Below are 24,442 nucleotides of genomic sequence, written 5' to 3' on the forward strand. Positions count from 1 at the left end.
ACACTCCAATGGCTGGCAGTCAGTGGCCTCACTCTCAACAAGGCAAAGTGCTTGTTTTATCAGCAGTCCGTCGATTTCTTCGGATACATCTTCTCACTTGAGGGACTCAAGGTGGACCCAAAGAAAGCTATTGCCATTCAGGCGGCCCAAATACCCACCACTCCGACCGAGGTCCGCAGCTTCCTGGGGATGGCCATGTGCTGTGGCTGGTTCATACCAAACCTGGCCTCCCTCTCGGAGCCGCTGTGAGCCCTGACATGCAACATTGCGCCCTGGGAATGGACCCTGAAATCCAAAGCTGTATTCCAAGCCATCAAGGAGGCGCTGATGGACAAAAAGTTCATGGCATACTTTCACCTAGGGAGACGCACCGAGCTGGTAGTCGATTCGAGCCCAGTTGGCCTCAGAGCTATTCTCCTCCAGGAGAGCGAAGAGAAGGAATGGGCACCAGTTGTGTATGCCAGCACAGCACTCTCGGACACTGAGATGAGATATGCCCAAATTGAAAGGGATGCTCTCGCCATCAAACGGGCATGCCAACACATCCATCTGTACCTGTTCGGTCATGACATCTGGGTGGTGACCGACCACAAGGATCTGATTCCCCTGTTTTCTAGAACATCAAGGTTGGCCTTTCCCAGGATAGAAAGATGGGCAGTGCAGCTTCAAGCGTATCACATCAAGGTGGTATTTCGCCCCGGTGTCAGTAATCCAGCTGACTATCTATCATGCCACCCCATCACAATGGGCATGCGGCAACCTCATGCTGATGAAGAACACACCGAAGAATTTTTAAAAACGGTATCCTGAGACGCATGACCCAAGGCACTGATGCTAGAGGAAGTCGAGGAGGCAACAATACTAGACGAGAACATAGCCAAAGTCAAAGAGGCACTGCTGTCAAGAGGGTGGCAACACTTCCCAGATGAGGCATGCTCCCTGAATGCGGAGGATCATCATGCAAGGCAGCAGCTGTGGAGAGTCCGCAGTGAGCTGAGCGAAGCAGAACATGTAGTCATACTGTGCATCCACGCCATCATCATACCCAATAAGCTGCAGAATCAGTTCATAGACCTTGCACACGTTGGACACCAAGGGATGGCAAAGACCAAAACATGCCTCCGCAGCAAAGTGTGGTACCTGGGCATGGATGTACGGGTCGAAGAAGCTATCCAAACTGTCACTCATGCATGATCACCAGGGGCGAGCCAGCTCCAGCACCAGTCATCACAGAGGAGCCCTGCACAAAACCGTAGTCCAAAGTGAGCATCGACTTTGGGAGCTTCCCCGACGCGAGCAGTACTGTAGTCTTGATGGATTCGTACTCCAAATTCACGGTAGTCTAGGTGATATCTTCCACAGCCTTTCCTCAAGTCCAAACTGACCTAGACATTTTCACTACTGAGTCTTCCGGACGAGATTAAATCCAACAACTGACCCCCAATCCAGGGCAGGAAGTTCCAGGAGTACTTAGCTGGAAAGGTCATCCAACAAACGAAGATCACTGTACAATTACCACAAGCCAATGGCGAGGTCGAATGCTTCATACGGACCCTCAACCGGGCGCTCAGAATTGGAGTGGAAAAGGGGGAAGATGCGGAGAGCCCTCTTCACCAGTTCCTGAACGCATATCGTCAAAACCCCCACAGCACCACTGGATGCGCCCCATCCCATCTGCTTTTCCGGCACGCCCCACATAACAGCATCCCGGGAGATCCAGCCTGGCACCCCACCGAGCTAGACTGTGATGCCACACAGACACAGAGGGAGATCACCAACCGGAAGGCCAGCCTCATGCGAGATACCCTAGGTGAAAGTTCTGGACACCTTATGAGCCTGAAGTAGGGAGAGTCATTGCCGTCCAAAGAACCATGGTCTCCACACAAAGAGGTATGCGTAGGGTGACCCGAAATGTGTCGTGGTTCAAGAATTTGGCCAGGCCTCGCCCTGGTCAGGAGCAGGACACCGATCTAGAGGTGGAAGATGACTCACTCATGGATAATCTGCAATCCGCTGGGGCGGCCGGAGAAGAACAAGTACCCTCCAGGACTGATGGGTCGCCAGAGTTGCTGGCCCAAGGCACCAGAACATGTTGAACACCCCCATGGCCTGCAGCGCTGGTGGGGCGAGAGCCCAGTTCAACTTCCGGAGCCAGATGTGTGGTCTCCGGCCCAATCCTGCCCCCAGCCAGCGGCTCAGAGACTTTGTGTGTGTCGTACCTCAATTGCAAGAGCCTCGTGAGTGATGGACACCAAAGAAAAGGAGGGTTGTAGAGAGCCACCCGGCCGCTTCACCACAATGTTGCAGTTGTATTACCCCTCAGGGTGGGCTCACCCGAGGAGATAAATAAACGGGGAAAAATTGCTCGTGGTCTTTCACCCATACCAAGTTAACCCAGTGTGTTGTGTGCCTTTGTGGGGTACCGGGTATGCTCAACCCATATGCGGGCAGGCCCACTACAGCCTGGAGCAGTATCTTCCGGGGTGATCCCTCTCATGGCAACCAATAACGAGGCTTAAAAATTGTTACAAATATTTGTAAAACTCAGCTTCAGAATCCCTGGTCAATCGTTGCTGATCTTCCTTGACCCTGTCGCCTTCATGACCACAACGGAGTTTCCAACTACACTCGACACAATGTTATGTTACTTCTATTTGTATAGCGCACTAACACCCAAGAGGGTATCCAGGCGCTTGAGCAGAGGTGTAGGCGCTACACATTACAACACCAGTGTATAATGCCTTCCCTTTCTTCTCCTTGGCCCTTTTCTGTCTCCAGGTCTGCACAGCAGAGGCGCCTGATGTTGATGTCAGATCACTTCTATTATTGGAAGAGGAAACATGTTTGCTTTCCAGAGGTAATGGACCATAGCCTCTTTACAATTCTCAAGTTGGTGCAGTGGGAAGGCCTGTTAGCACCCCACAAGCGTGATTATTCAAAAGCAAGTTTATATATGGCGTTCCACCACGCTCCAGCGCCCACACAGACGCACACAAAAATTACATATATATTGAATTGACTCATCCAATCGCTCTCACTAATGCATGTCTTGTCACCTCGGCTGATAAACACCCATCCACTTCCACTGGCTGCCTGCAGTCCCTGCTGCTGTCACTCCCTCTCAGCACGTGCAGGGAGGGAGAGTGAGATCCCGGCCCAAAACCATGCAGCCACACTGCCAGGGAGAACGCTGCCCAAACCATGCAGCCACACTGCCAGGGAGAACGCTGCCCAAACCATGCAGCCACACTGCCAGGGAGAACGCTGCACAAACCATGCAGCCACACTGCCAGGGAGAAGAACGCTGCCTAAACCATGCAGCCACACTGCCAGGTAGAACGCTGCATAAACAATGCAGCCACACTGCCAGGGAGAACGCTGCACAAACCATGCAGCCACACTGCCAGGGAGAAGAACGCTGCCTAAACCATGCAGCCACACTGCCAGGGAGAACGCTGCCTAAACCATGCAGCCACACACTGCCAGGGAGAACGCTGCACAAACCATGCAGCCACACTGCCAGGGAGAAACCTGCACAAACCATGCAGCCACACACTGCCAGGGAGAACGCTGCTTAAACCATGCAGCCACACTGCCAGGGAGAACGCTGCCTAAACCATGCAGCCACACACTGCCAGGGAGAACGCTGCACAAACCATGCAGCCAGACTGCCAGGGAGAAACCTGCTCAAACCATGCAGCCACACACTGCCAGGGAGAACGCTGCAAAAACCATGCAGCCATACTGCCAGGGAGAACGCTGCCTAAACCATGCAGCCACACACTGCCAGGGAGAACGCTGCACAAACCATGCAGCCACACTGCCAGGGAGAAACCTGCACAAACCATGCAGCCACACACTGCCAGGGAGAACGCTGCCTAAACCATGCAGCCACACTGCCAGGGAGAACGCTGCCTAAACCATGCAGCCACACACTGCCAGGGAGAACGCTGCACAAACCATGCAGCCAGACTGCCAGGGTGAAACCTGCACAAACCATGCAGCCACACACTGCCAGGGAGAACGCTGCAAAAACCATGCAGCCATACTGCCAGGGAGAACGCTGCCCAAACCATGCAGTCTCACTGCCAGGGAGAACGCTGCCAAAACCATGCAGCCACACTGCCAGGGAGAACGCTGCACAAACCATGCAGCCACACTGCCAGGTAGAACGCTGCACAAACAATGCAGCCACACTGCCAGGGAGAACGCTGCCCAAACCATGCAGCCACACTGCCAGGGAGAACGCTGCCCAAACCATGCAGCCACACTGCCAGGGAGAACGCTGCCTAAACCATGCAGCCACACTGCCAGGGAGAACGCTGCCTAAACCATGCAGCCACACTGCCAGGGAGAACGCTGCACAAACCATGCAGCCACACACTGCCAGGGAGAAACCTGCACAAACCATGCAGCCACACACTGCCAGGGAGAACGCTGCAAAAACCATGCAGCCACACTGCCAGGGAGAACGCTGCCCAAACCATGCAGCCTCACTGCCAGGGAGAACACTGCACCTCCAGGAGAGCCAAGGTGTGCGAAACCATGTCTTTGCTTCTCACAAAATGTAATGAAATTACAGTTTCATAGTGAAATGTTTGCTGGTACCTCGTGAGTTTTTTTAAGCGTGTGTGCACTTAGCATAAAAAAAAGTCTTGCAAGCTTTCCACCGGAAAGCATGTCTCTCACAAGGTATTTTCCGTGCAAACCAGCCTTTCGCTGGAATCTCGCGAGGCTTTTTTTCTTCGTAAAACCGTTTTGTTAAAACTATTTTGTGAACTCTCATAATGGAGAAATTTCTGGAACAGCAAAATACGGGAATTTAGCACATTTCAATGGCATAATTAAAATGACCCCGCCACGACGGGCAAGTGCACAACACTTTCATCTTGTCAGCACCCTTGTAATCTTGAAATTAGAGCTTATTTCTGCTTGAAATGTCTTAAATGAGTTCACTCAATTGATTTATCAGCTAATTTTGGAAAGAAAATATGTTTGAATTACGCCTGGGAATGGTTCTCATTTGTACTTTCAATTGGAGGGAAGTACATCCGAGTGTGAAGGGTGCACTGAGTGTGAAGGGTGCACTGAGTGTGATGGGTGCACTGAGTGTGAAGGGTGCACTGAGTGTGAAGGGTGCACTGAGTGTGATGGGTGCACTGAGTGTGATGGGTGCACTGAGTGTGAAGGGTGCACAGAGTGTGAAGGGTGCACTGAGTGTGATGGGTGCACTGAGTGTGAAGGGTGCACTGAGTGTGAAGGGTGCACTGAGTGTGATGGGTGCACTGAGTGTGATGGGTGCACTGAGTGTGAAGGGTGCACTGAGTGTGAAGGGTGCACTGAGTGTGAAGGGTGCACTGAGTGTGAAGGGTGCACTGAGTGTGATGGGTGCACTACTGAATACTGACACCAAGAATATCGAGATCGAATACGGAGGGGCAAAACATTGAAAGGAAAGTGCATATGGGGGAAGTACAGATTTGCTATTCCATATCTACTGGCTTGAAGATACATGTACTGAGTAGGTTCATATCGGTGGAAGTAGGTATAAAAAATATACACTTACATACCTGTAGATATTTAAAAAATATATTTTATCTGTCAATTTCTGTCCCACTGATATTGTGTATTTGATATTCAGGGTGCACACTGGTGACACGAATGCCCAGTGGTTGATGCACAGTGGTCCAGGAGAGGAGGAGGGTCGAACCACTTTAGGGTTGATGTCTTTGACTATGTGCCATCCTAAAATATTCATTATGCTGTCATTTGTGGGATAGCACGGTGATTTTTAAAGAAATATAGACAAGTAAATATTTACAGTCCAGTCAATGCTAACAAGAATAGTGACGTATCAGCACCCCCAAAAAAATGAAAGCCCAACAGAGGGCAAATCATGGCCTTCTGCTTGAGGTGGGAAGCCGAGTATGTAGAATAAAGTCCATACTGCTGGAGAGCATTTCACACACTGGCCTCATTCAGAGTGCAGCGGGAAGGGTACTCCGTTACAACAAAGTATCCTTTTTGCCACATTGAACGTCCATTCACCTCATTAAGGGGCATATCAACAACACCCGGCGATAATTATCGCTCAGCGCTCTTAGCGCTAGGATAATTATCGCCGGCTAGCGTTGATTTTTATCGCTGAGATAGCGTGCTATTAGCAACGCTTATCTCAATAGCGATAAAAATCCTCACGCTAAGTGGCTAACGTGAGATTATCGCTGGAAACCCAGCGATAATCTCACGTTAGCTTGTTGATGGGGACAGACAAACTTAGCCATGATATCCACCTTCCATAGGATATCATGGCTAAGTCAGAAAAATACCAGACGTAAAAAAGCAGCGTTAACCGCGGTTAGCGCTGTTTTTTTTGTCTCTAACAGGGTTAGCGATATTCTTGATAATAGGAGAAATGTCTGTTAGCTACATTTCTCCTATTATTTTACTCTGGAACGCCCCCTTTGCATCTCATTAGAGATGCAAGGGGAAGCGTAGAGTAAAGAGGTGCTAACATGCGAATTTGCATGTTAGCACCTTGTTGTTGATAGGGTGCTAGTTTTATCTCTGCATTTTTGGCTTTTAAAGCCAAAAAAACAGAGATAAAGCCCTTGTTGATATGCCCCTTAGAGTCGGGCCAACCGTCATCATGTAAGCAACGCGACTGCTCTATCTCCACTGCTGACATACATCCGTTGGGCCATCAGAGGTTTGCCATTTGTTTACACCTTATTTAGTGTGGGAGAACAAATGGCATGTTTTACTTCCAAAGACCAGCATCCAAAACGTGGTGGTAAGTGAAACATGTTCATGGCCTCCACACTATGGGAGAAAACTCTCAAATCCAGCTTTGGAATTTCATTTTTGAAAATGCAAATATATTGAAAGAGTGTCGTACTGCCTCCCCATGTTGTTGGAGCCGCACAACACGCTTTTAATGCAACCGATGTCCACTAGGCCAGAAGATGTTCCTAAATACAGCGGGTGGAGTACCCTCGAAATGGCAGTCGTAAAGTTCTCCACCATGCCAAACGAATATAGTCCATCCACAGCACTCTAAATCAGACTCCAATAAATGGAGGAACACATAGTCAAGGAAAGTAAACTGCTGTTAGGGATGACTAGACACAGCTGTGGTGTCCCCTAGAACTCATGTAGCAAGAAGAAAATAATTTTAAAACCATTATAGAGTGAGGGGTTTTGGCTCCACCCCATTGTTCGGTCGAGCCTAGAGTCAGTGAGCAAGCACTGCTCTTGTGAATATCTGCTGTAATTCAGTAGGTGAGGGAAGCCCCGCCCACTCCCCCGCCTATATTCTTCATTGGCTTATGTCTTTATAAATGCTGCCTTTGGATTCTTTATAAATGCTGCCTTTGGATTCGTTTATAGGCTTGTTAGTCCCTCCTTATTGCGGCCATGTTGTCATTTGTACCCTCCCATGACTACTGGCCCCTTTACTTCGAGTGTTACACGGTATGTGTTATTTAGACTGTGAGCATTATTTTCTTTAATGAGGTTCTCCTACTGCCTTCTCTACTCCCCCCTCCCTCCCATTGTCCGTATCTTCGCCCCTCCTCTCCCCACCCGCAATCCAGTTGTCTGTGCCTTTCCCCCCCTCACTCCCGTTGTCCGTGCCTCCCCACCTCCCGTTGTCCGTGATGGCTACCGTTTGCAATACAATAGTTCTCGCGTAATTTGGAGTCCTATTGCATTGCAAATGCTTGTTTTTTTTATGAACTGTTTTTATTAATACAAAAGTTGTCAGTACTCTGGAAAAGATATATTGCACACAGCAAGCTTGCAGCCTTGAGAAAAATTAAAAAGCATTCATGAGCGGTATTATGTAACAGCACATTTTTCCACCAGTTGCTACTGGGACGAAAACGGGAACAGGGCTCCCTCCACCCACCCTCTGGCTCCACCCCATTGTTGATCTTGCTCGTTACTTACATTTGATTGGGCAGGAGATGCGTTATGGCACCTGTGAAGTAGTTCCATTGTTCATAACTGATAGAGACATTGTAAAAACAGGTCCCATGTCAAATATGGTAGAAAGGGGCTATGTATGATGTTATCCAGCAGCAAATAAAGTAGGATAGGCTTTTAAATTGTGAACTCTATAACAAATATGGTAAGGGCTTTACGTTGCATAATAATGAGAGACAGGCATTGTGAGACCGGCCTCACGGCGTTGCCCTCTCCATCATCCAGCCCACCTGCAACCACCCTCAAGACACGACATCTCCGACTCCGGCTGCCCCAGCCACCCCCGATCCGCGGGCCGGCCAGAGGCCTGACAGACTCAACACCCTACCACGCATGCCCAACCGAGGGAGCGGGAACCCTCGAGCCAGACCCAGAGGCGCCAGCCCAGTCACACCTCGGGTCGCCTTCCCCGGGAGGACTCAATCGGCCACCAGGCCCCTGGGGAGCAGGCGCCTCCCCTACCGAGCGTCTGGGGTCCCTCCCAGACCCACCTGAAAAGACCAAAGAAGTGAGCGGCAGGAAATCCCGCCGAACCCCCTCCGTCACCCCAGTCCCCCCTCTGCGAGCACTCCGGACTTCAAAGAACCAGCGGAGTATAACAAGGGGTGCCGGAGAAACAAGGACAGAGAAGACCTGGAACCATCTGAGCCTGCTGACGCTGTCGCGGCTCCTGAACGCTGAAGTCACCTGGGCCTGCTGAGTGACTCGCGGCCTCTTGCTATTGAACCATCTGAGCCCTGCGGACGAGGTCGCGGCTCCCGAACACTGAACCACCTAGGCCTGCTGAGTGACTCGCGGCCCCCAGCTATTGAACCATCTGAGCCCTGCTGACGGAATCGCGGCTCCCGAACTCCGACCACCTGTGCCTGCTGAGAGACTCGCGGCGCTCCCCTTGAGGACGACTCGGTAAGAGATCGCCCAGAGACACGACACCCTCCAGCTCGAGGATTGTGAGCTTCCGCAGGGTATTTCGTAGAGACACTATCTTGAAAGACTGTCCCGCTACCCCCATTCCCCACGACTGATTTGTGGTACGTTGTGCCACTGCTGTACTACTTGCCTTTTGGATCATAAAGATCCCTTGAAATCATCAATAAAAGAACCTATCGTCCTACAAAGAATACGTGTGGTGTCACTCTGTTCGTAGTGCATCTCAGGGTGTGCGCGCCTGGTTCGGCTTACTTGGGAGAGGTGGGTCAAAGGGGTGGGCAAGACGTGTATCGAACCCCCCTCCGGCGAACGCCTTTCCAACATTTGGTGGCAGACGACGGGATCCGAGCCGACACCGAAAGAGAGCGTGCAGTGAACGACTGACGCACTACCAAACAGAGATGGAAGGAGAAACCTCCCTGGGTGCCGCAGGTACCGAAGTAAGCTCACCGTTCCGAGAGGATCAATTGGACTATTACACGCATAGAGAATTAAAACAGTTTTGCAAAGACCTTGGCATCGCTACCACCGGACTAAGCACAAAGGAAGACTTCCAGAAAGTACTGAAAGCCTGGGTCGAGACGGGGGCGCCCCCGACCCAAACGGAAGGGGATTCTACCCATGAACCACCAAGCATCCCGGCAAGAAACAACGGGCCAGAGGGGAACCTGTCCCCCGAGGAACTAGCGGACCGAGAGAGAAGCCGAAACCACGAACTTGAACTGGCAAAACTAAAAATCGAGGGAGAGATAAAACTGGCAGAGAAGAAGTTAGCCGTCGAGCAGTTACGGCTACAAGGGGAACTCGAAGAGAAGAGACTCCAAAGGGAGCACGACGAAAAGAAACTCCAGCTAGAACATGAACGCGGCCTGAAGGAGATTGAGTGGCGGGCTAGAAACGAAAAGTCACAGCCACCCGGGAATCCACCGTCCGATCCCACCGGGGAAACCAAAGTTCACATCCCCAAGGATGTGGTAAAGGAGTATTATAAGAACGATGATATCCAGCAGTGGTTTAAGGCCTACGAAGTCGCCATGACCTCTCACCGAGTCCCGCAAAAGGATTGGGGGGCTGGCCTATGGGGCCGGTTCTTAAGCGAAGGAAGAGACACTCTGCTAGATCTGCCCTCCACGGTCATGAACTCCTACAGCCACATGAAGGAAGCCCTCGTGGGCCGGTACGGACTCACCCCCGAAATGTACCGACAACGGTTCCGAGATTGCAAGAAGATACCGGGCACCGCGTGGGTAGAATACGTGAACTTTTACAGCCGAGCCTTGGACGGGTGGATCAAGGGCAGCAAGGTCTCCACCGTCTGAAGATCTTTGCCTCTCTCTCAATGATTATTTCATTCACAAAATTTCAACCATCAAGGCCAACATCCCTCCTCCTTCCCCATCTTTTGATGATCCTCGATGTCCTCCCCCCAAGGGCGCACTGACCACCTTTCCTCCTATCACTAAGGAAAGTCTTACCTCTTTGATGCCTCTGATCAAATCTGGCTCCCCGCACGATCCCTGTCCTGCCCATATCCTCCGTCACATCTTTGTTTCTTGCCCAGACCCTCCCCTTCACCTCCTAAATAGCTCCCTTTCTCAAGGCATAGTCCCCAGCTCCCTGAAATCCGCGGTAATTGTGCCCATTTTGAAAAAACCGGGGGCAGATCCTTCTGTCCCAGCCAATTTCCGCCCCATCTCCCTTTTGCCATTTTTGGCTAAAGTGCTCGAGCGCCACGTCACTCGCGCCCTGAGTTCCTTTGTGGAGAAGCACGAAGCCCTTGCCCCCCGCCAAGCTGGCTTCCGCCCCGCACACTCTACGGAGTCCGTTGTTATGTCGGTTCTAGACACCCTCAGGGAGGGTATGGATACTAATCAGCACCAGGCCCTTGTGCTCCTCGATCTCTCAGCCGCCTTTGATACAGTGGATTATAACATCCTACTCTCCCGTATCGAGGCGGCGGGGATCGGGGGGACTGCCCTGGTCTGGTTATCCTCCTTCCTGAGCAACCGCACCCAGGCTGTCCGCCTGGGTGATTTCACAGCGGACATCCGGAAAGTTCAGTGCGGGGTCCCCCAAGGTTCCTCTCTCTCTCCCCTTCTGTTTAATTTGTATATTGCCCCTTTAATTTTTTCTCTTCAACAGATGGAGGTCACCGTATTCAATTATGCGGATGACCTCCAGCTGGTCTTTAATCTCTCTTCTCCCTCTGCTGTTCTTAATTTCCAAACTGTCATGCTTCATATCAGGGACTGGATGAACCACAACCACCTGAAACTCAACCCTGATAAAACCGAGTTGGTGTTGACGGGCGGTTCATCCAGCCCCTGGTCCCCTCTCTTCTGGCCCCCCTCCCTTGGTCCCTCTCCTGCTCCCTCTTCCTCAGTTAAAACTTTAGGCATAAAACTTAATTCTCAACTCACCCTTCACTCCCAGGTCAGCTCTGTGGTATCCTCTTCTTTCCTCTCACTGCGCACTATACGCAGGGTGTCCCGCTTCTTCACCTTCTCTGCCCTCAAACTCATTATCTTGGCCATGGTGATGTCCCGCCTGGACTATGGGAACGCCCTGTATGCCGGCATCCCCGCATACAGTTTGCGTCGCCTACAACAGATACAAAACCAGGCGGCTCGCCTGGTTTTCAATCTCCCTAAATTTCACCATTCCACCCCACTTCTGAATTCACTACATTGGCTCCCCGTGCGAGCTAGAATTCAATTCAAGCTCGCATCCATTACCTTTTTGGCCCGATCGGGCTTGGCGCCAGCCTTCATCTCTTCTGAGATTGCCTCATATATCCCCACCAGGGCTTTACGTTCCTCCTCCCAGTTCCTCCTCACCATCCCACGCTTCCGGAGAAAGAAGTGGGGAGGATCTAAATTTGCTATTCTTGCCCCTACCCTCTGGAATTCCCTTCCCCTTGAACTTCGCTCCATTACCCTCTATTCACAGTTCCGTAAATGCCTTAAAACCCACTTATTCACAAAGTCCTTTGAATAAACGCTCCCCCTTCCCTCCCTGCTTCTAACCTCAGTCCCCGTCAGCCATAGCGCCAAGAAACCGCTGGTATACGTGCGCTTTAAAAAATACTTTCAAACTCAAACTCATTCGAAGAACTGTTCGATCTGATTGCCTGGGAACATTTAGCGGCCAATTGCTTTATAGAACTGCGCCAGCATCTCCTGGACAGTAAACTCACCGACCCTCGGAAGCTGGCCGCTGAGGCTGATCGTTGGGTGAACACCCGGGCCACCCGGGGCCCCGTGGGGGACTACGGCCGCCACAGTCAGGGTCCCCCCCGCCAGAGGGGCGGAGGGAACCACGGCCGACCCAGAGACTTCCCCGGGGGGTCCTCAACCAGCCCCCCCAGCAGCCCACCAGCGGCGGGTTCGGCACAGTCCCCAGCAAGCACCGGAGCCCCAGGACGACCAGGTCCACGAGCTAGGATCACCTGCTTCCGCTGCCAGCAGCCCGGACACTACGCCAATGACCCACAGTGTCCCCAGTATCAGCGAACCACAACGACCAACCCCACGGCCCGGCAGATGGCCTCCGTGGCTCTGGGGGAAGAGATGGAAGACTCCGAGGAATGGGAACCGGCGGCCATGGCCCTGGTCTCCCTTGGTGATCGAGAAATGGTCCCCGGGACACCCTTGCCCGCCAACACAGAAAAATACCGACAGCGGGTGACCATCAACGGCCACCGAGTCGAGGGCCTTCGCGACACCGGGGCGAGTGTCACCGCGGTCCACCGCAGCCTAATTTCAGAAGACCAGATCCTAACCGGGGCCCTCTGTCCGGTCGTATCCTCCGACAATTCTGAGAGCCTCTGCCAGATGGCGCTGGTGCCCTTCGAGTGGGGAGGGGTCTCCGGAGAACTGAAGGTAGCGGTCCGGACATCGCAGCCCGTAGACTGCCTCCTGGGCAACGACCTGGAGAGTTCCCCATGGGGGCAAGTAGAACAAAGAGCCCACCTGGAGATGATGGGCCTACCAGAATGGGTCTGCGCCACCACGCGCTCCATGACCGCACGAGTGCCTCCCTCCAAGGGCGGTGAAGCCCTCTTACCGAACACTATCCCCGAGAGCCGGGACCCCCTCCCAGAAGCAGACAACCCTCCTTCCGAGGGAGAAGGAGACACTAACCCAGGGGAAGGATCGGAACCTTCCGCCCCAGAGGCCCCGACGGAACTCGAAGAACTGCCCGAGTTGGCCCAGTGGCGCTGCGAAGGGGGGCCCTCCCGCGAAGAGTTCTGCCAGGAACAGACCACCTGCCCCTCCCTCGAGGGACTTAGACAACAAGCCGAAGCCCAGGCCGCCGGTGACCGAACCGGAACCCATTGGGTCTATTGGGACAATGGCCTCCTATACAGCGAGCAAAAGTCCGCCGAGCTAGGCGCAGCACGAGTACTGGTGGTACCCCTGCGGTTCCGGAGCCTCCTCCTGGGCCTGGCCCACGATGTACCCTTGGCAGGACACTTAGGCCAAGACAAGACATACCAGCGATTGGTGACCCACTTCTATTGGCCCAAGATGCGAGCGAATGTAGAAGCACACTGCAAGTCCTGCCTCACGTGCCAGGGCAGTGGGAAGAGTGGCGGAAAACGCAAAGCTCCCTTACAACCGTTCCCCGTTGTGAGTACCCCATTCGAGCGGGTCGGCATCGACATCGTGGGACCCCTGGATCCGAAGACCGCCCAGGGCCACCGATTCATCCTTGTCCTGGTGGACCATGCCACCCGCTACCCCGAGGCCATCCCCCTCCGCACCGTGACGGCTCCCGTGGTGGGCCGGGCTCTCATGGGGATCTTCTCCCGTGTCGGATTTCCCCCCGAGGTTGTGAGTGATCGCGGCACTAACTTTATATCCCGCTACATGAAGTCCCTGTGGCAGCAGTGCGGAGTCACGTATAAGTTCACGACCCCCTACCACCCCCAGGGCAACGGCCTAGTGGAACGCTTCAACCGAACCCTGAAGGGAATGATCCTGGGCCTCGAAGAGCCCCTGCGCCGGAAATGGGACGTCCTCCTCCCTTGCCTCCTGTTCGCATACCGAGAAGTCCCCCAAAAGTCTCTGGGGTTCAGCCCCTTCGAACTGCTGTACGGACATCCCGTCCGAGGGCCCCTGAGCCTGGTCAAAGAGGGCTGGGAGACAAGCCCCCGGGGGACACCCCCTGATGTGTTCCGCTACATCCTGGCGCTCCGCAACCAGACGAGGAAGTTTAGAGAACTTGCAGAGGCTAACCTCGAGGCCAGCCAAGAAGAAATGAAGCGCTGGTATGACCAGAACGCAACCCTGGTCGAGTTCCAGCCGGGCCAGCAGGTTTTGGTCATGGCTCCGGTGAAACCCTGCGCCCTACAAGACAAATGGACTGGTCCCTTCAAGGTGGTCGAGCGGAAGAGCCAGGTCACGTATCTGGTCGACGTGCAGTCCCCACGGAACCCCCTCCGGGTCCTCCACGTGAACCGTCTCAAGCCCCACTTTGTAAGGACGGAATTAAGTTTGCTACTGGCCACCGATGATGGGGCGGAAGAAGACACCGAACCCCTGCCCGATCTCCTGTGCACGAAAGAACTGGACGGTTCCGTGGAGGGAGTGAAACTGTCGACCACCCTCACTCCCCAGCAGGCCGACGACTGCCGCCAGCTGCTCAGACAATTCGCAGACCTCTTCTCTCTCATTCCAAGGGTTACCGACTGGTGTGTCCACGACGTGGACACCGGCGACAGCCCGCCTGTGAGACACCGAGCCTACCGGGTGCCTGACCGGGTCCGCACCTGCATCAAGACCGAGGTACAGAAGATGCTCACCCTGAGAGTAATCGAACCCTCCAACAGCCCCTGGGCCAGCCCGGTGGTTCTGGTCCCGAAGGCGGCTTCCCCAGGGGTCGCCCCCGAACTAAGATTCTGTGTGGACTATCGGGGGCTCAATGCGGTCACCCGCGCAGACGCTCACCCTATTCCCCGAGCCGACGAGCTCATCGACCGCCTGGGGGCCGCCCGGTTCCTCAGCACTTTCGACCTGACCTGCGGATACTGGCAGATTGCTCTCACGGACGGAGCGAAAGAGCGCTCTGCCTTCTCCACGCCAGATGGCCACTACCGCTTCAGGGTCATGCCGTTCGGGATGAGAAACGCCCCAGCCACGTTCCAGCGGTTGGTGAACAAGGTCCTGGCCGGACTCGAGGAGTTCAGCGCAGCGTACCTTGACGACATCGCTGTATTCAGCTCTCAATGGCACGAGCATCTCCAGCACCTCCGACAAGTACTAATGGCCCTGCGCCAAGCCGGACTAACCGTGAAGGCCAGCAAATGCCAGCTCGGGCAAGGCTCCGTGGTCTACCTGGGGCATCAGGTGGGCAGCGGCCAGGTCGCCCCTCTCCAGCCGAAGATCGACGCCATCAAGTCCTGGGAGCCCCCCACCACGCAGACAGAGGTTCGGGCCTTCCTGGGCCTTACGGGGTACTACCGGAGGTTCATTAAAAATTATGGTAGTATCGCAGGGCCCCTCACAGAGTTGACCTCCAAAAAGCTTCCGCAGAAGGTGCAGTGGACCACTCCGTGCCAGCAGGCGTTCGACGCCTTGAAAACCGCCATGTGCACCGCTCCCGTACTCAAGGCCCCCGACTACTCCCAAGAGTTTGTGGTCCAGACCGACGCATCCGAACACGGCATCGGGGCCGTGCTCTCGCAGTTCGATGACAAGGGCATTGATCAGCCCATAGCCTTCATCAGCCGAAGGCTGCTGCCGAGAGAGCAGCGTTGGAGTACTATAGAGCGAGAGACCTTTGCCGTAGTCTGGGCCCTCAAGAAACTGCGGCCCTACTTGTTCGGAACCCATTTTCGAGTACAGACGGACCACCGGCCCTTGCAGTGGCTAATGCGGATGAGGGGGGAGAACCCAAGCTACTACGATGGTCCATCTCTCTCCAAGGGATGGATTTCACTGTCGAACATCGCCCCGGGACGGATCATGCCAACGCCGACGGCCTGTCCCGGTTCTTCCGCTTCGGCGAGGAGAACCCCCCAGTGGATGGGTAGTTCTCCACGCCTTTCAGCTGGGGGGGACACGTGTGAGACCGGCCTCACGGCGTTGCCCTCTCCATCATCCAGCCCACCTGCAACCACCCTCAAGACACGACATCTCCGACTCCGGCCGCTTCAGCCACCCCCGATCCGCGGGCCGGCCAGAGGCCTGACAGACTCAACACCCTACCACGCATGCCCAACTGAGGGAGCGGGAACCCTCGAGCCAGACCCAGAGGCGCCAGCCCAGTCACACCTCGGGTCGCCTCCCCCGGGAGGACTCAATCGGCCACCAGGCCCCTGGGGAGCAGGCGCCTCCCCTACCGAGCGTCTGGGGTCCCTCCCAGACCCACCTGAAAAGACCAAAGAAGTGAGCGGCAGGAAATCCCGCCGAACCCCCTCCGTCACCCCAGTCCCCCCTCTGCGAGCACTCCGGACTTCAAAGAACCAGTGGAGTATAACAAGGGGTGCCGGAGAAACAAGGACAGAGAAGACCTGGAACCATCTGAGCCTGCTGACGCTGTCGCGGCTCCTGAACGCTGAAGTCACCTGGGCCTGCTGAGTGACTCGCGGCCTCTTGCTATTGAACCATCTGAGCCCTGCGGACGAGGTCGCGGCTCCCGAACACTGAACCACCTAGGCCTGCTGAGTGACTCGCGGCCCCCAGCTATTGAACCATCTGAGCCCTGCTGACGGAATCGCGGCTCCCGAACTCCGACCACCTGTGCCTGCTGAGAGACTCGCGGCGCTCCCCTTGAGGACGACTCGGTAAGAGATCGCCCAGAGACACGACACCCTCCAGCTCGAGGATTGTGAGCTTCCGCAGGGTATTTCGCAGAGACACTATCTTGAAAGACTGTCCCGCTACCCCCATTCCCCACGACTGATTTGTGGTACGTTGTGCCACTGCTGTACTACTTGCCTTTTGGATCATAAAGATCCCTTGAAATCATCGATAAAAGAACCTATCGTCCTACAAAGAATACGTGTGGTGTCACTCTGTTCGTAGTGCATCTCAGGGTGTGCGCACCTGGTTCGGCTTACTTGGGAGAGGTGGGTCAAAGGGGTGGGCAAGACGTGTATCGAACCCCCCTCCGGCGAACGCCTTTCCAACAGGCATACACATTGCATAGTCACCTCCAAACTTTTTGACTAGTGCTGATGGTTTTTCGACTGAGAGTACACTGAGACCTGGTAACCAGACCTCAGTGCCAGTACTCTGACCCTTTAAAAGTGTATGTTTATTTGGCTTATACCAAATTGGCATAAGGTAACTTACCTGTAGGTCCCTAGTATCAGGGGTACCCAGAGCCTGTAAGATAAAGTGTCGGCTGTGGACTGCAGCACTTATTGTGCCACCATGAGTGTGACAAGCAAAGCAAGACTCCCAATCTGCCACTGCTGGTTGGTGGAGCAGTTTCCAACCTGCTAACTCAACATGCTATTTAAACTAATGACAATGTCCAGACCTTCCTTTTTAATATAACTAGGTCACCCTCAAGGTAGTCCTATAAGAGCCCTATGACAGGGTGCTGTTTACTAAAAAGTAGGACACGTGTTGTGATAGATCCTAATAGTAAACACCACAAATTGCTGTTTTTGCTGTAGAAAGGCTAGTAGTCTATTGGTGAGTACCCTGACATCTCTGTTGTACTATCCTCTGAATCGGACAACTAAAGTTAATGCTTGAAGGTACCAAAAGAATTGTTACAATGAACCTGAGTTGAATTTAATGTAACTTTTAAGTAAATGGCATCTTTAGAAAGGCTAGTAGCTAATTGGCTTTCTTCTTGTAGTGTAATGAACTTGTTCACCACGCCTTAAGTCTATCCACATCAAAGATGCTAACTTTATCCTTATAATTAATTATTATATAAACATTCATTTTAATATAAGTCTGACCAGCTTAATACTGAATAACCAATTCTGTAAACAGGTTGGATCATTTCCTTTTTTCTAACCCTTTCTCAATAATTTTCACATATTACTAAACTTTTTATCAAATCACAAAATAATTAACTTTGTTTTTGAATACCAAAAATGTTCACCTTGACCACCTAGCCATGGTAGCCTCAAACAATCTATCTATTTCTAGTAGTCTTAATGTTGATGTCTCCACCGTTGGTTCATTAAAAATCTCTTTGAAGAAAACAAATTGTTAAGAGCATTGGAAAACAATTGTAGCAAAAAGCCTTCCTCTTCCAATTTAAATCTTCTCAGGGCAGTCAGAAAACTCTCCAAGTAAAAGATGTTAATGCATATGTGCCCCATATTAAATCTAAGGTTAACATTCTCCAATTGATACAATCTCCAAAGGCGATCTGTCCCAAAGCGTTGGCCGGCTATCTCTTTGGTCGGTAGTTAAGCTCATGCTGAATATGAAAGGGCAAAACAATTTGGGCAAATAAAGCAGGTTTCTATCTTACGTTACTAAGAAAAACGTAGATGTAACCCTTATTCTGGAGGATTAATGCAGTCAGACTTTATTCTGTTTGCCCACAGACAAGCTAGTTCTCAGAAAAATTGAGGAATTTCAAGCTTTTTCAGGATAATTGATAAACTGGAGTAAAAAGAGATACACCTCGAGACAAAATAGTAGGAAATAAGGAGTTAAAAACTATTATAATGCCCAATTACTTGGAAATTGATCTCCAAGGCTAAGTAGAAAACAAGTGCAGATGAGCTGTCAGTGAAATTTACATACGCCCTATAAAAAGGGGTTACAAGTCCCTGATGGGAAGGAATTTCTTATGCATTAAGGTGCCTCCTAGCTAGCTAATTACCGTCTTAGCTTCATGGACAAACAGAGTCAAGACAAGGTTTATTGAATACCTTTGCCAGAATACAAAAGCTAAAGTCAAATTAGTCACTAAGGAAAAAAACAAAACCAAAGGCGGAATAAAATTTAAAAAACTTAAAAGATATATGGGGCTGTCAGGCTGGCCCAGCTACAAGGAACAAATGCATGGAAGGAGAACCACCAGCGTTGTGGAGTGTGAACACATTTCAAGCAAACACAAGGAAATGATGCACGGAGTGCTGAAACCTTTCAGACACTCACCCCCAGTCACAGATCTGGGTTGAATCCATCCTCGTTCTTTAGCTCACTTTGCCACCCCAGTTCAGACCCAGCCATATGCAAATCAGTCTGGACCCTGTGCCTCATGGGAGCAGTCCAACCCGAACTGCCAAGCCAGGTCTTCCCTGGACCGGAAACAAGCTTCCTGGGACCGGTTTCAGGGTATGAAAACATTCTTCTGACTGTTTTGCTGCACTCGACTGGTTGCAACAAATGGCCCATGGACCAACATAAACCCTATTCTTCCCCACTGTGTGCAGACCCAGAAGACCACACGCTCCCAAGGAACCCTGACGACCATCGGTATCGCATAACACCACCATCTGAATAGTCGACAACCTTGAATTGATGGTAGTCTTGCTTGTGAATGTCAGTATAAGGCGGATCATACACTACATTACGGATGGAATGTTTAGAGTATCTGAAGTGCAGATAGAAACAAGCAAAAATGTATGGAAATTATTTCAGCTACAGCAGGGCTTCATACAGAGGCGGAAGGAGGCACCGCGGGCTTCTGTCGCTATCCGGAGGAGTGTCCTGAAAAGCTGGCAGTCGGGGCAGAGGTCTGTGGGTAGACTCTGTGATTCCACGTGCATGTGGATCCAGCCCCACAACCTGTGGCATCTGCCGGTATGAGGGCGAGGAAGAGAGCAGATGGGGGTGGGGCTGAGGTGCGCAGCATGTTTATAATGTGGCTTCCACTGAAACTGTCATGGAGATGTGTGGTGCTCATATTGCAGTAATGTAGACTCTGAGATCATAGCAGGAACTTAAAGGATGAATACAATATCTGAGCCCTTATAATCATGGCCATTGGAATTATGCGGAAGGGGAGGACCACTTTGTGGCGTAATTGACTAAATTATGTGGCAACAAAAAGCAAAGTTTGCAGCCTAATGCCGCACATTTTGTTAAGCATTACTTCATTGTGTTGCACTGTAACACTGTCTGGGGAAATGTTTGGCCAAATTAATACCAGTTTAACAAACAATTGCAGCAATAAGCAACAGAAAGGTGACCGATCATCCTTTGTAAATGGTTTCCACCGTGCAGCAACATGTTCTGCTGCGTTTTTAGTAACTTTGATCCGTTTTAGTCAGAAGATTTTTGTTTTAATCTGCAGATTAAGCAGCAGATGGTGGATAATGCAGCAAATGCGGCAAACCCATAATCATGCAGCAAATGCCGTAGCAGCAAAATTACATCACTCCAGTGGTCCTGTATTTTATTTGTATTTTGCACCAGTCCTACCAGCCTGGATACCAGCCGTGCGCTCCCAGCAGCCCACTCCCACTGTGAGCCATCTCCTGCCACAACGGGCAGCACTCACACGGCTGAACATCAGTGATCACTTCTGACAGGCTGGCTTGAGTGGCACCCCTGGAAGGCGTGCATATTTAACATCATATTATTAACAGCACAGAAACCGTACACAGGGTTTTGCCACATTATTTTTGTTTTGCTGCTTTTAAAAATATTGGACTTAGGTATGTTTCCATCTCTTTGATTAGTTTCTCTTCTGAACTACCTGTAAGTCCTATAGTTTTTTAGCCAATGTATTTGGAATTTTTTTCTTTAAAATGCACCTCTTGGATGGCAGTCCATCCTGCACCTGAACTTCCCTGGAGTGAATTCAGTTCACTCACTATGAATATGAGAAAAAGTTGGACGCAGGTAAAAAAAATTTGACAACTGCAAAATTCACAAATTTTGCAAAATTGCTCAGGATTTGGAAGGTGCGAAATTGTGCATCATTTTCGCCTGCTGGAAACTGATATGAGCAAAAATGTCCTGCAGCAGACGCTTTCTCCTCAAACCAGCCACAAAAATGTCCTGCAGCAGACAATTTCTCCTCAAACCAGCCACAAAAATGTCCTGCAGCAGACAATTTCTCCTCAAACCAGCCACAAAAATGTCCTGCAGCAGACGCTTTCTCCTCAAACCAGCCACAAAAATGTCCTGCAGCAGACGCTTTCTCCTCAAACCAGCCACAAAAATGTCCTGCAGCAGACAATTTCTCCTCAAACCAGCCACAAAAATGTCCTGCAGCAGACAATTTCTCCTCAAACCAGTTTCTTCCCGGTATCTCACGTGATTTTGAACGCAAAGCATTCAGGGGCAGATATACAAGCCCCTTGCGACACTTTTGCGCCACCGTTTCTTCACTTTTGTGACGCAGCGGTGGCGTAAACAATGCGCCCAATTTACAACGTGACACATCAGGTTAGATGAGTCACGTTGTAAAGCCCTGTGTCACATTATACCTGTGTCAGGTTTAATGTATGCAGGTGGGCGTACCCACGCAGGAAAGCCTTGTAAAAGTGACGCAGTGAAATCTACAAGATTTCAGGGTGTCACTTCTAGGATGCCACTGCATCAAAACCTCATCCCTGCTTGGAGCAGGCAGGAGTGACGCAGTACAATAATATTAGGCCTCAACATGCGTTGCTGGAGTTGCGTTGTGCTTGCAACACAACTCCAGCAATGCGGTGGCCAACAATGTTGGGCCAACAGATGTGTCGGACTTTCTGACGCATCTGTCAATCCTTGCGCCATGGTGCACCGTATTGTAAATACGGCACAACCATGGTGGCGCAAGGGTATCGCAGGCTGGCGAATGGAAAACTGATGCATCTCTACAGATGCGGCAGTTTGTTGTTAATCTACCCCTCAATGTTCAGATGAGAAATGGCAAATTAAATTAACAAAATGTCATGGAAAATGTTGTGAAAATGAAAAAAAAATATTTGCTTCGACAGATTTTGGTTCTCAGTCTCTACAGAGAACAATCCCCAGAATTAAGGTCCGCAGCGATTTTACTTCTACTTGATCTCCCTACCCTGCTCTCTTTCCACACTTGATGTATCTTCTGCCTGTCTGCGCCTTCTGCGGATCCACTTTCGTGCGTCGGCATTTATCAGTTTAGCGCCAAGACACTACTTCATTCAATAATTCATATCATACAGTAGCAGCAGCCATGTGGCAACGCGCCAGGGTGCAGGAAAAACATCGAAGGAACGCAGAGATCAGAACCATTTGATGAGGTCTCTGTACGGTCCATGTAGGGCCAGCTTTAGGGCTGTGCGACTAGTGCAGCGGCACTGGGCACCTACCTGGAGGAGGGAGGGAGGCGCTGTGTTTAGCAATAACTTAATATTTAAAAATACCTGCTGCAGAGTTCTTTGTGGGTCCTGCTTTCCGGCAGCAATAAAAATGTCAAGATAACTCTTGTGATTAATGTTCCTGCTTCAGAGAGAGATCCGAGTTTTGTTTAGTGGCAGTTTTGACTCACCATAAAGTAGTGCATAATGTTAATATGCCCGCTGAAAAGAACAGATCTGTCTTTTATGTGGATAGCTGAGTGGATTAGTAAAGCCAGCCTTTGCCAGCGCTTTAAAACAAATGAAATGCATTTGAGAGAGGCTACGGAGAGATGAGGGGCACTTTTGCTGGATAGTAGTGAGGGAACCTGAGAAGGAAGGAAGTCATGGGCGGGGGCGCCCAAAAAGATTTTTGCACTGGGCGCCACCGGCTCTAAATCCGACCGGGGTCCATGACTGTGACGTCTGCAGTGCCTGTTTTTGGGCGGTGCCACCACACCAGGTGACAAGGTCAGGGGGGCGCCATTTGTGCTCTGAAATCGGAGCCAGTCCCACTGCCCAAAGCCTGCACTGTTGAACACTGTTGTCCCTCTTTCTTTTCCACGATGTTAATCTTCGTAGAAATATAAGAGAGAGAACAGTGTTAAACAGACCAAGAGGCAAGTTTTTATGCCCACCCATGCGCTGCAGTAAATATTTGCTTTGCTTTTGGGCCATAAAATAAAATAAAAGGTTTCGCGTGTACGTTTGGGTGTTTCATTTAGTTGATCTAGCCACATAGAGCCGAGCTCTGCTCTCTACACGCACCATCAGTAAGTTGTAGGCAGGGCTGGCTCTGTGGCGGTGCAACATATATTATGGCATTCTTTGCCTCCAGCAATTTTGAGGCAACAATAAACATGTGGTGATTAACGTTCTTTCAGGAGAGGGCCTGGAGTTTTGTCGAGTGGAAGTTTTGATTCATCGTAAGGTAGCACAGAGGGTTAATACGCCTGCGGCAAAGAAGGTTTACCATGCACATCACAAAGAGCATATAATGTAAATAAGTCAGTAGATGACTGCTTGTGTCAGAGAGATCCTATTGTTACTTACAGTTTATAAGTTAAAATCCTAATGTCGAGCAGCGAGCAATTAACTGTCATCAAAGAGCGGCATGAAAACTGCATGGTATAGGTTAGAGCATTATGATTTTCTCCCCAGTCTTTCATTATCCTAATGTTGCAAAATGGGTTCATTTCGGCAGAAATCAATTCTTATTAATTAAATAGAAACCGCAACCACGGTGTTAAGTTGTATATTCTAAGTGTGTGCTTCTCCAGACCAAGCACTCTTAAACTATACTGCCTACAAGTATGGATGACATGACTCCTATTGGAGTCCTTTGTCTTATGGAACGTTTCCCATACACTGATTTACACATGTTTCATTGATTCAGTGGCGTAGCATGGGGTGGGGGGGGCGGTCCACCCCTGGTGGCACGAGTTTTAGCGGGGGCCAGCCTCCCCCCGCTCTTACCTGCCGTCTCGGGCGGCAATCCCCCCCCACTCTTCAATTGGCCGCCGTGGGGAAGCAACCGCAGTGACCGCCACGGTCAGCCAAAGGGCTAGCTACACCACTGAATTGATTGTCTCTGTGTAATGTGTGTGATGTAAAAGGGTCTGGCACCCTACATGGTATCAGTGGTGCCATAAAACTAATTTAATGCATCTGTGAGAGAGTAGTTACGGAGACGTGAGGGGCACTGTTGAAGGGTGGTAGTGAGGGAATCCCTGACGGAGGTGGTCATTGGGGGGGGGAGGGGCGCCAACAAACATTGTCGCACAGGGCGCCACCAGCGCTAAAGCCGGCCCTGGACGTCTGCATTCAGCGACCTTGCTTACCTTCCGGCTTGGCCTTGTTCACCTTGCCGCAGGGCTTGGAGATGGTGACGGTGTTCTGGCACTCTGCGTCATGGAGGGCCCTCTTGAGGCTCCCGCTTCGGATCTTCACCCCAGTCTCGGGATCGCACTCCCCCCAGGCTTGGAACTGGTACTTGCACTCCGCTGCAAAAGACAAGAAGAGATGGATCAGCGGATGTCAAAGGAGGGTTGGGGCGGGGGGGTATAAAACGTGAAGGAGAATGCAATTTGAAATGTCACCTAATTGCTAGCTGCATTACAAATCGTTCATTGGCAGGTATCACATATCGACCAACTACTGCAATGTGTGGCCCCCTGTAGGGGGGAGGCCTACAGGGACAGCTTCCTTTTGCAAATCAGTTATCACCCAAACTGGTGGTTATATGGCTGCATCGTTTCCCAGGTTCATACGTGATATGCTGCCCCT

At 51.4% G+C, this 24,442-nt stretch overlaps 1 protein-coding gene across 1 annotated transcript in view; it reads right to left on the minus strand.

The window, feature by feature from the left end:
- The window catches only part of PTN (pleiotrophin), a 336,604-nt gene that overhangs the window by 101,194 nt on the left and 210,968 nt on the right, over nt 1–24,442 (minus strand). Inside the window, exon 4 of the mRNA XM_085652002.1 lies at nt 23,998–24,159. Coding sequence (XP_085508128.1) covers nt 23,998–24,159 — 162 coding nt within the window. The remainder of the gene's footprint in view (nt 1–23,997; nt 24,160–24,442) is intronic.

Source organism: Triturus cristatus, chromosome 4_1 (assembly GCF_964204655.1).
Source record: "Triturus cristatus chromosome 4_1, aTriCri1.1, whole genome shotgun sequence".
Classification (NCBI taxonomy): domain Eukaryota; kingdom Metazoa; phylum Chordata; class Amphibia; order Caudata; family Salamandridae; genus Triturus; species Triturus cristatus.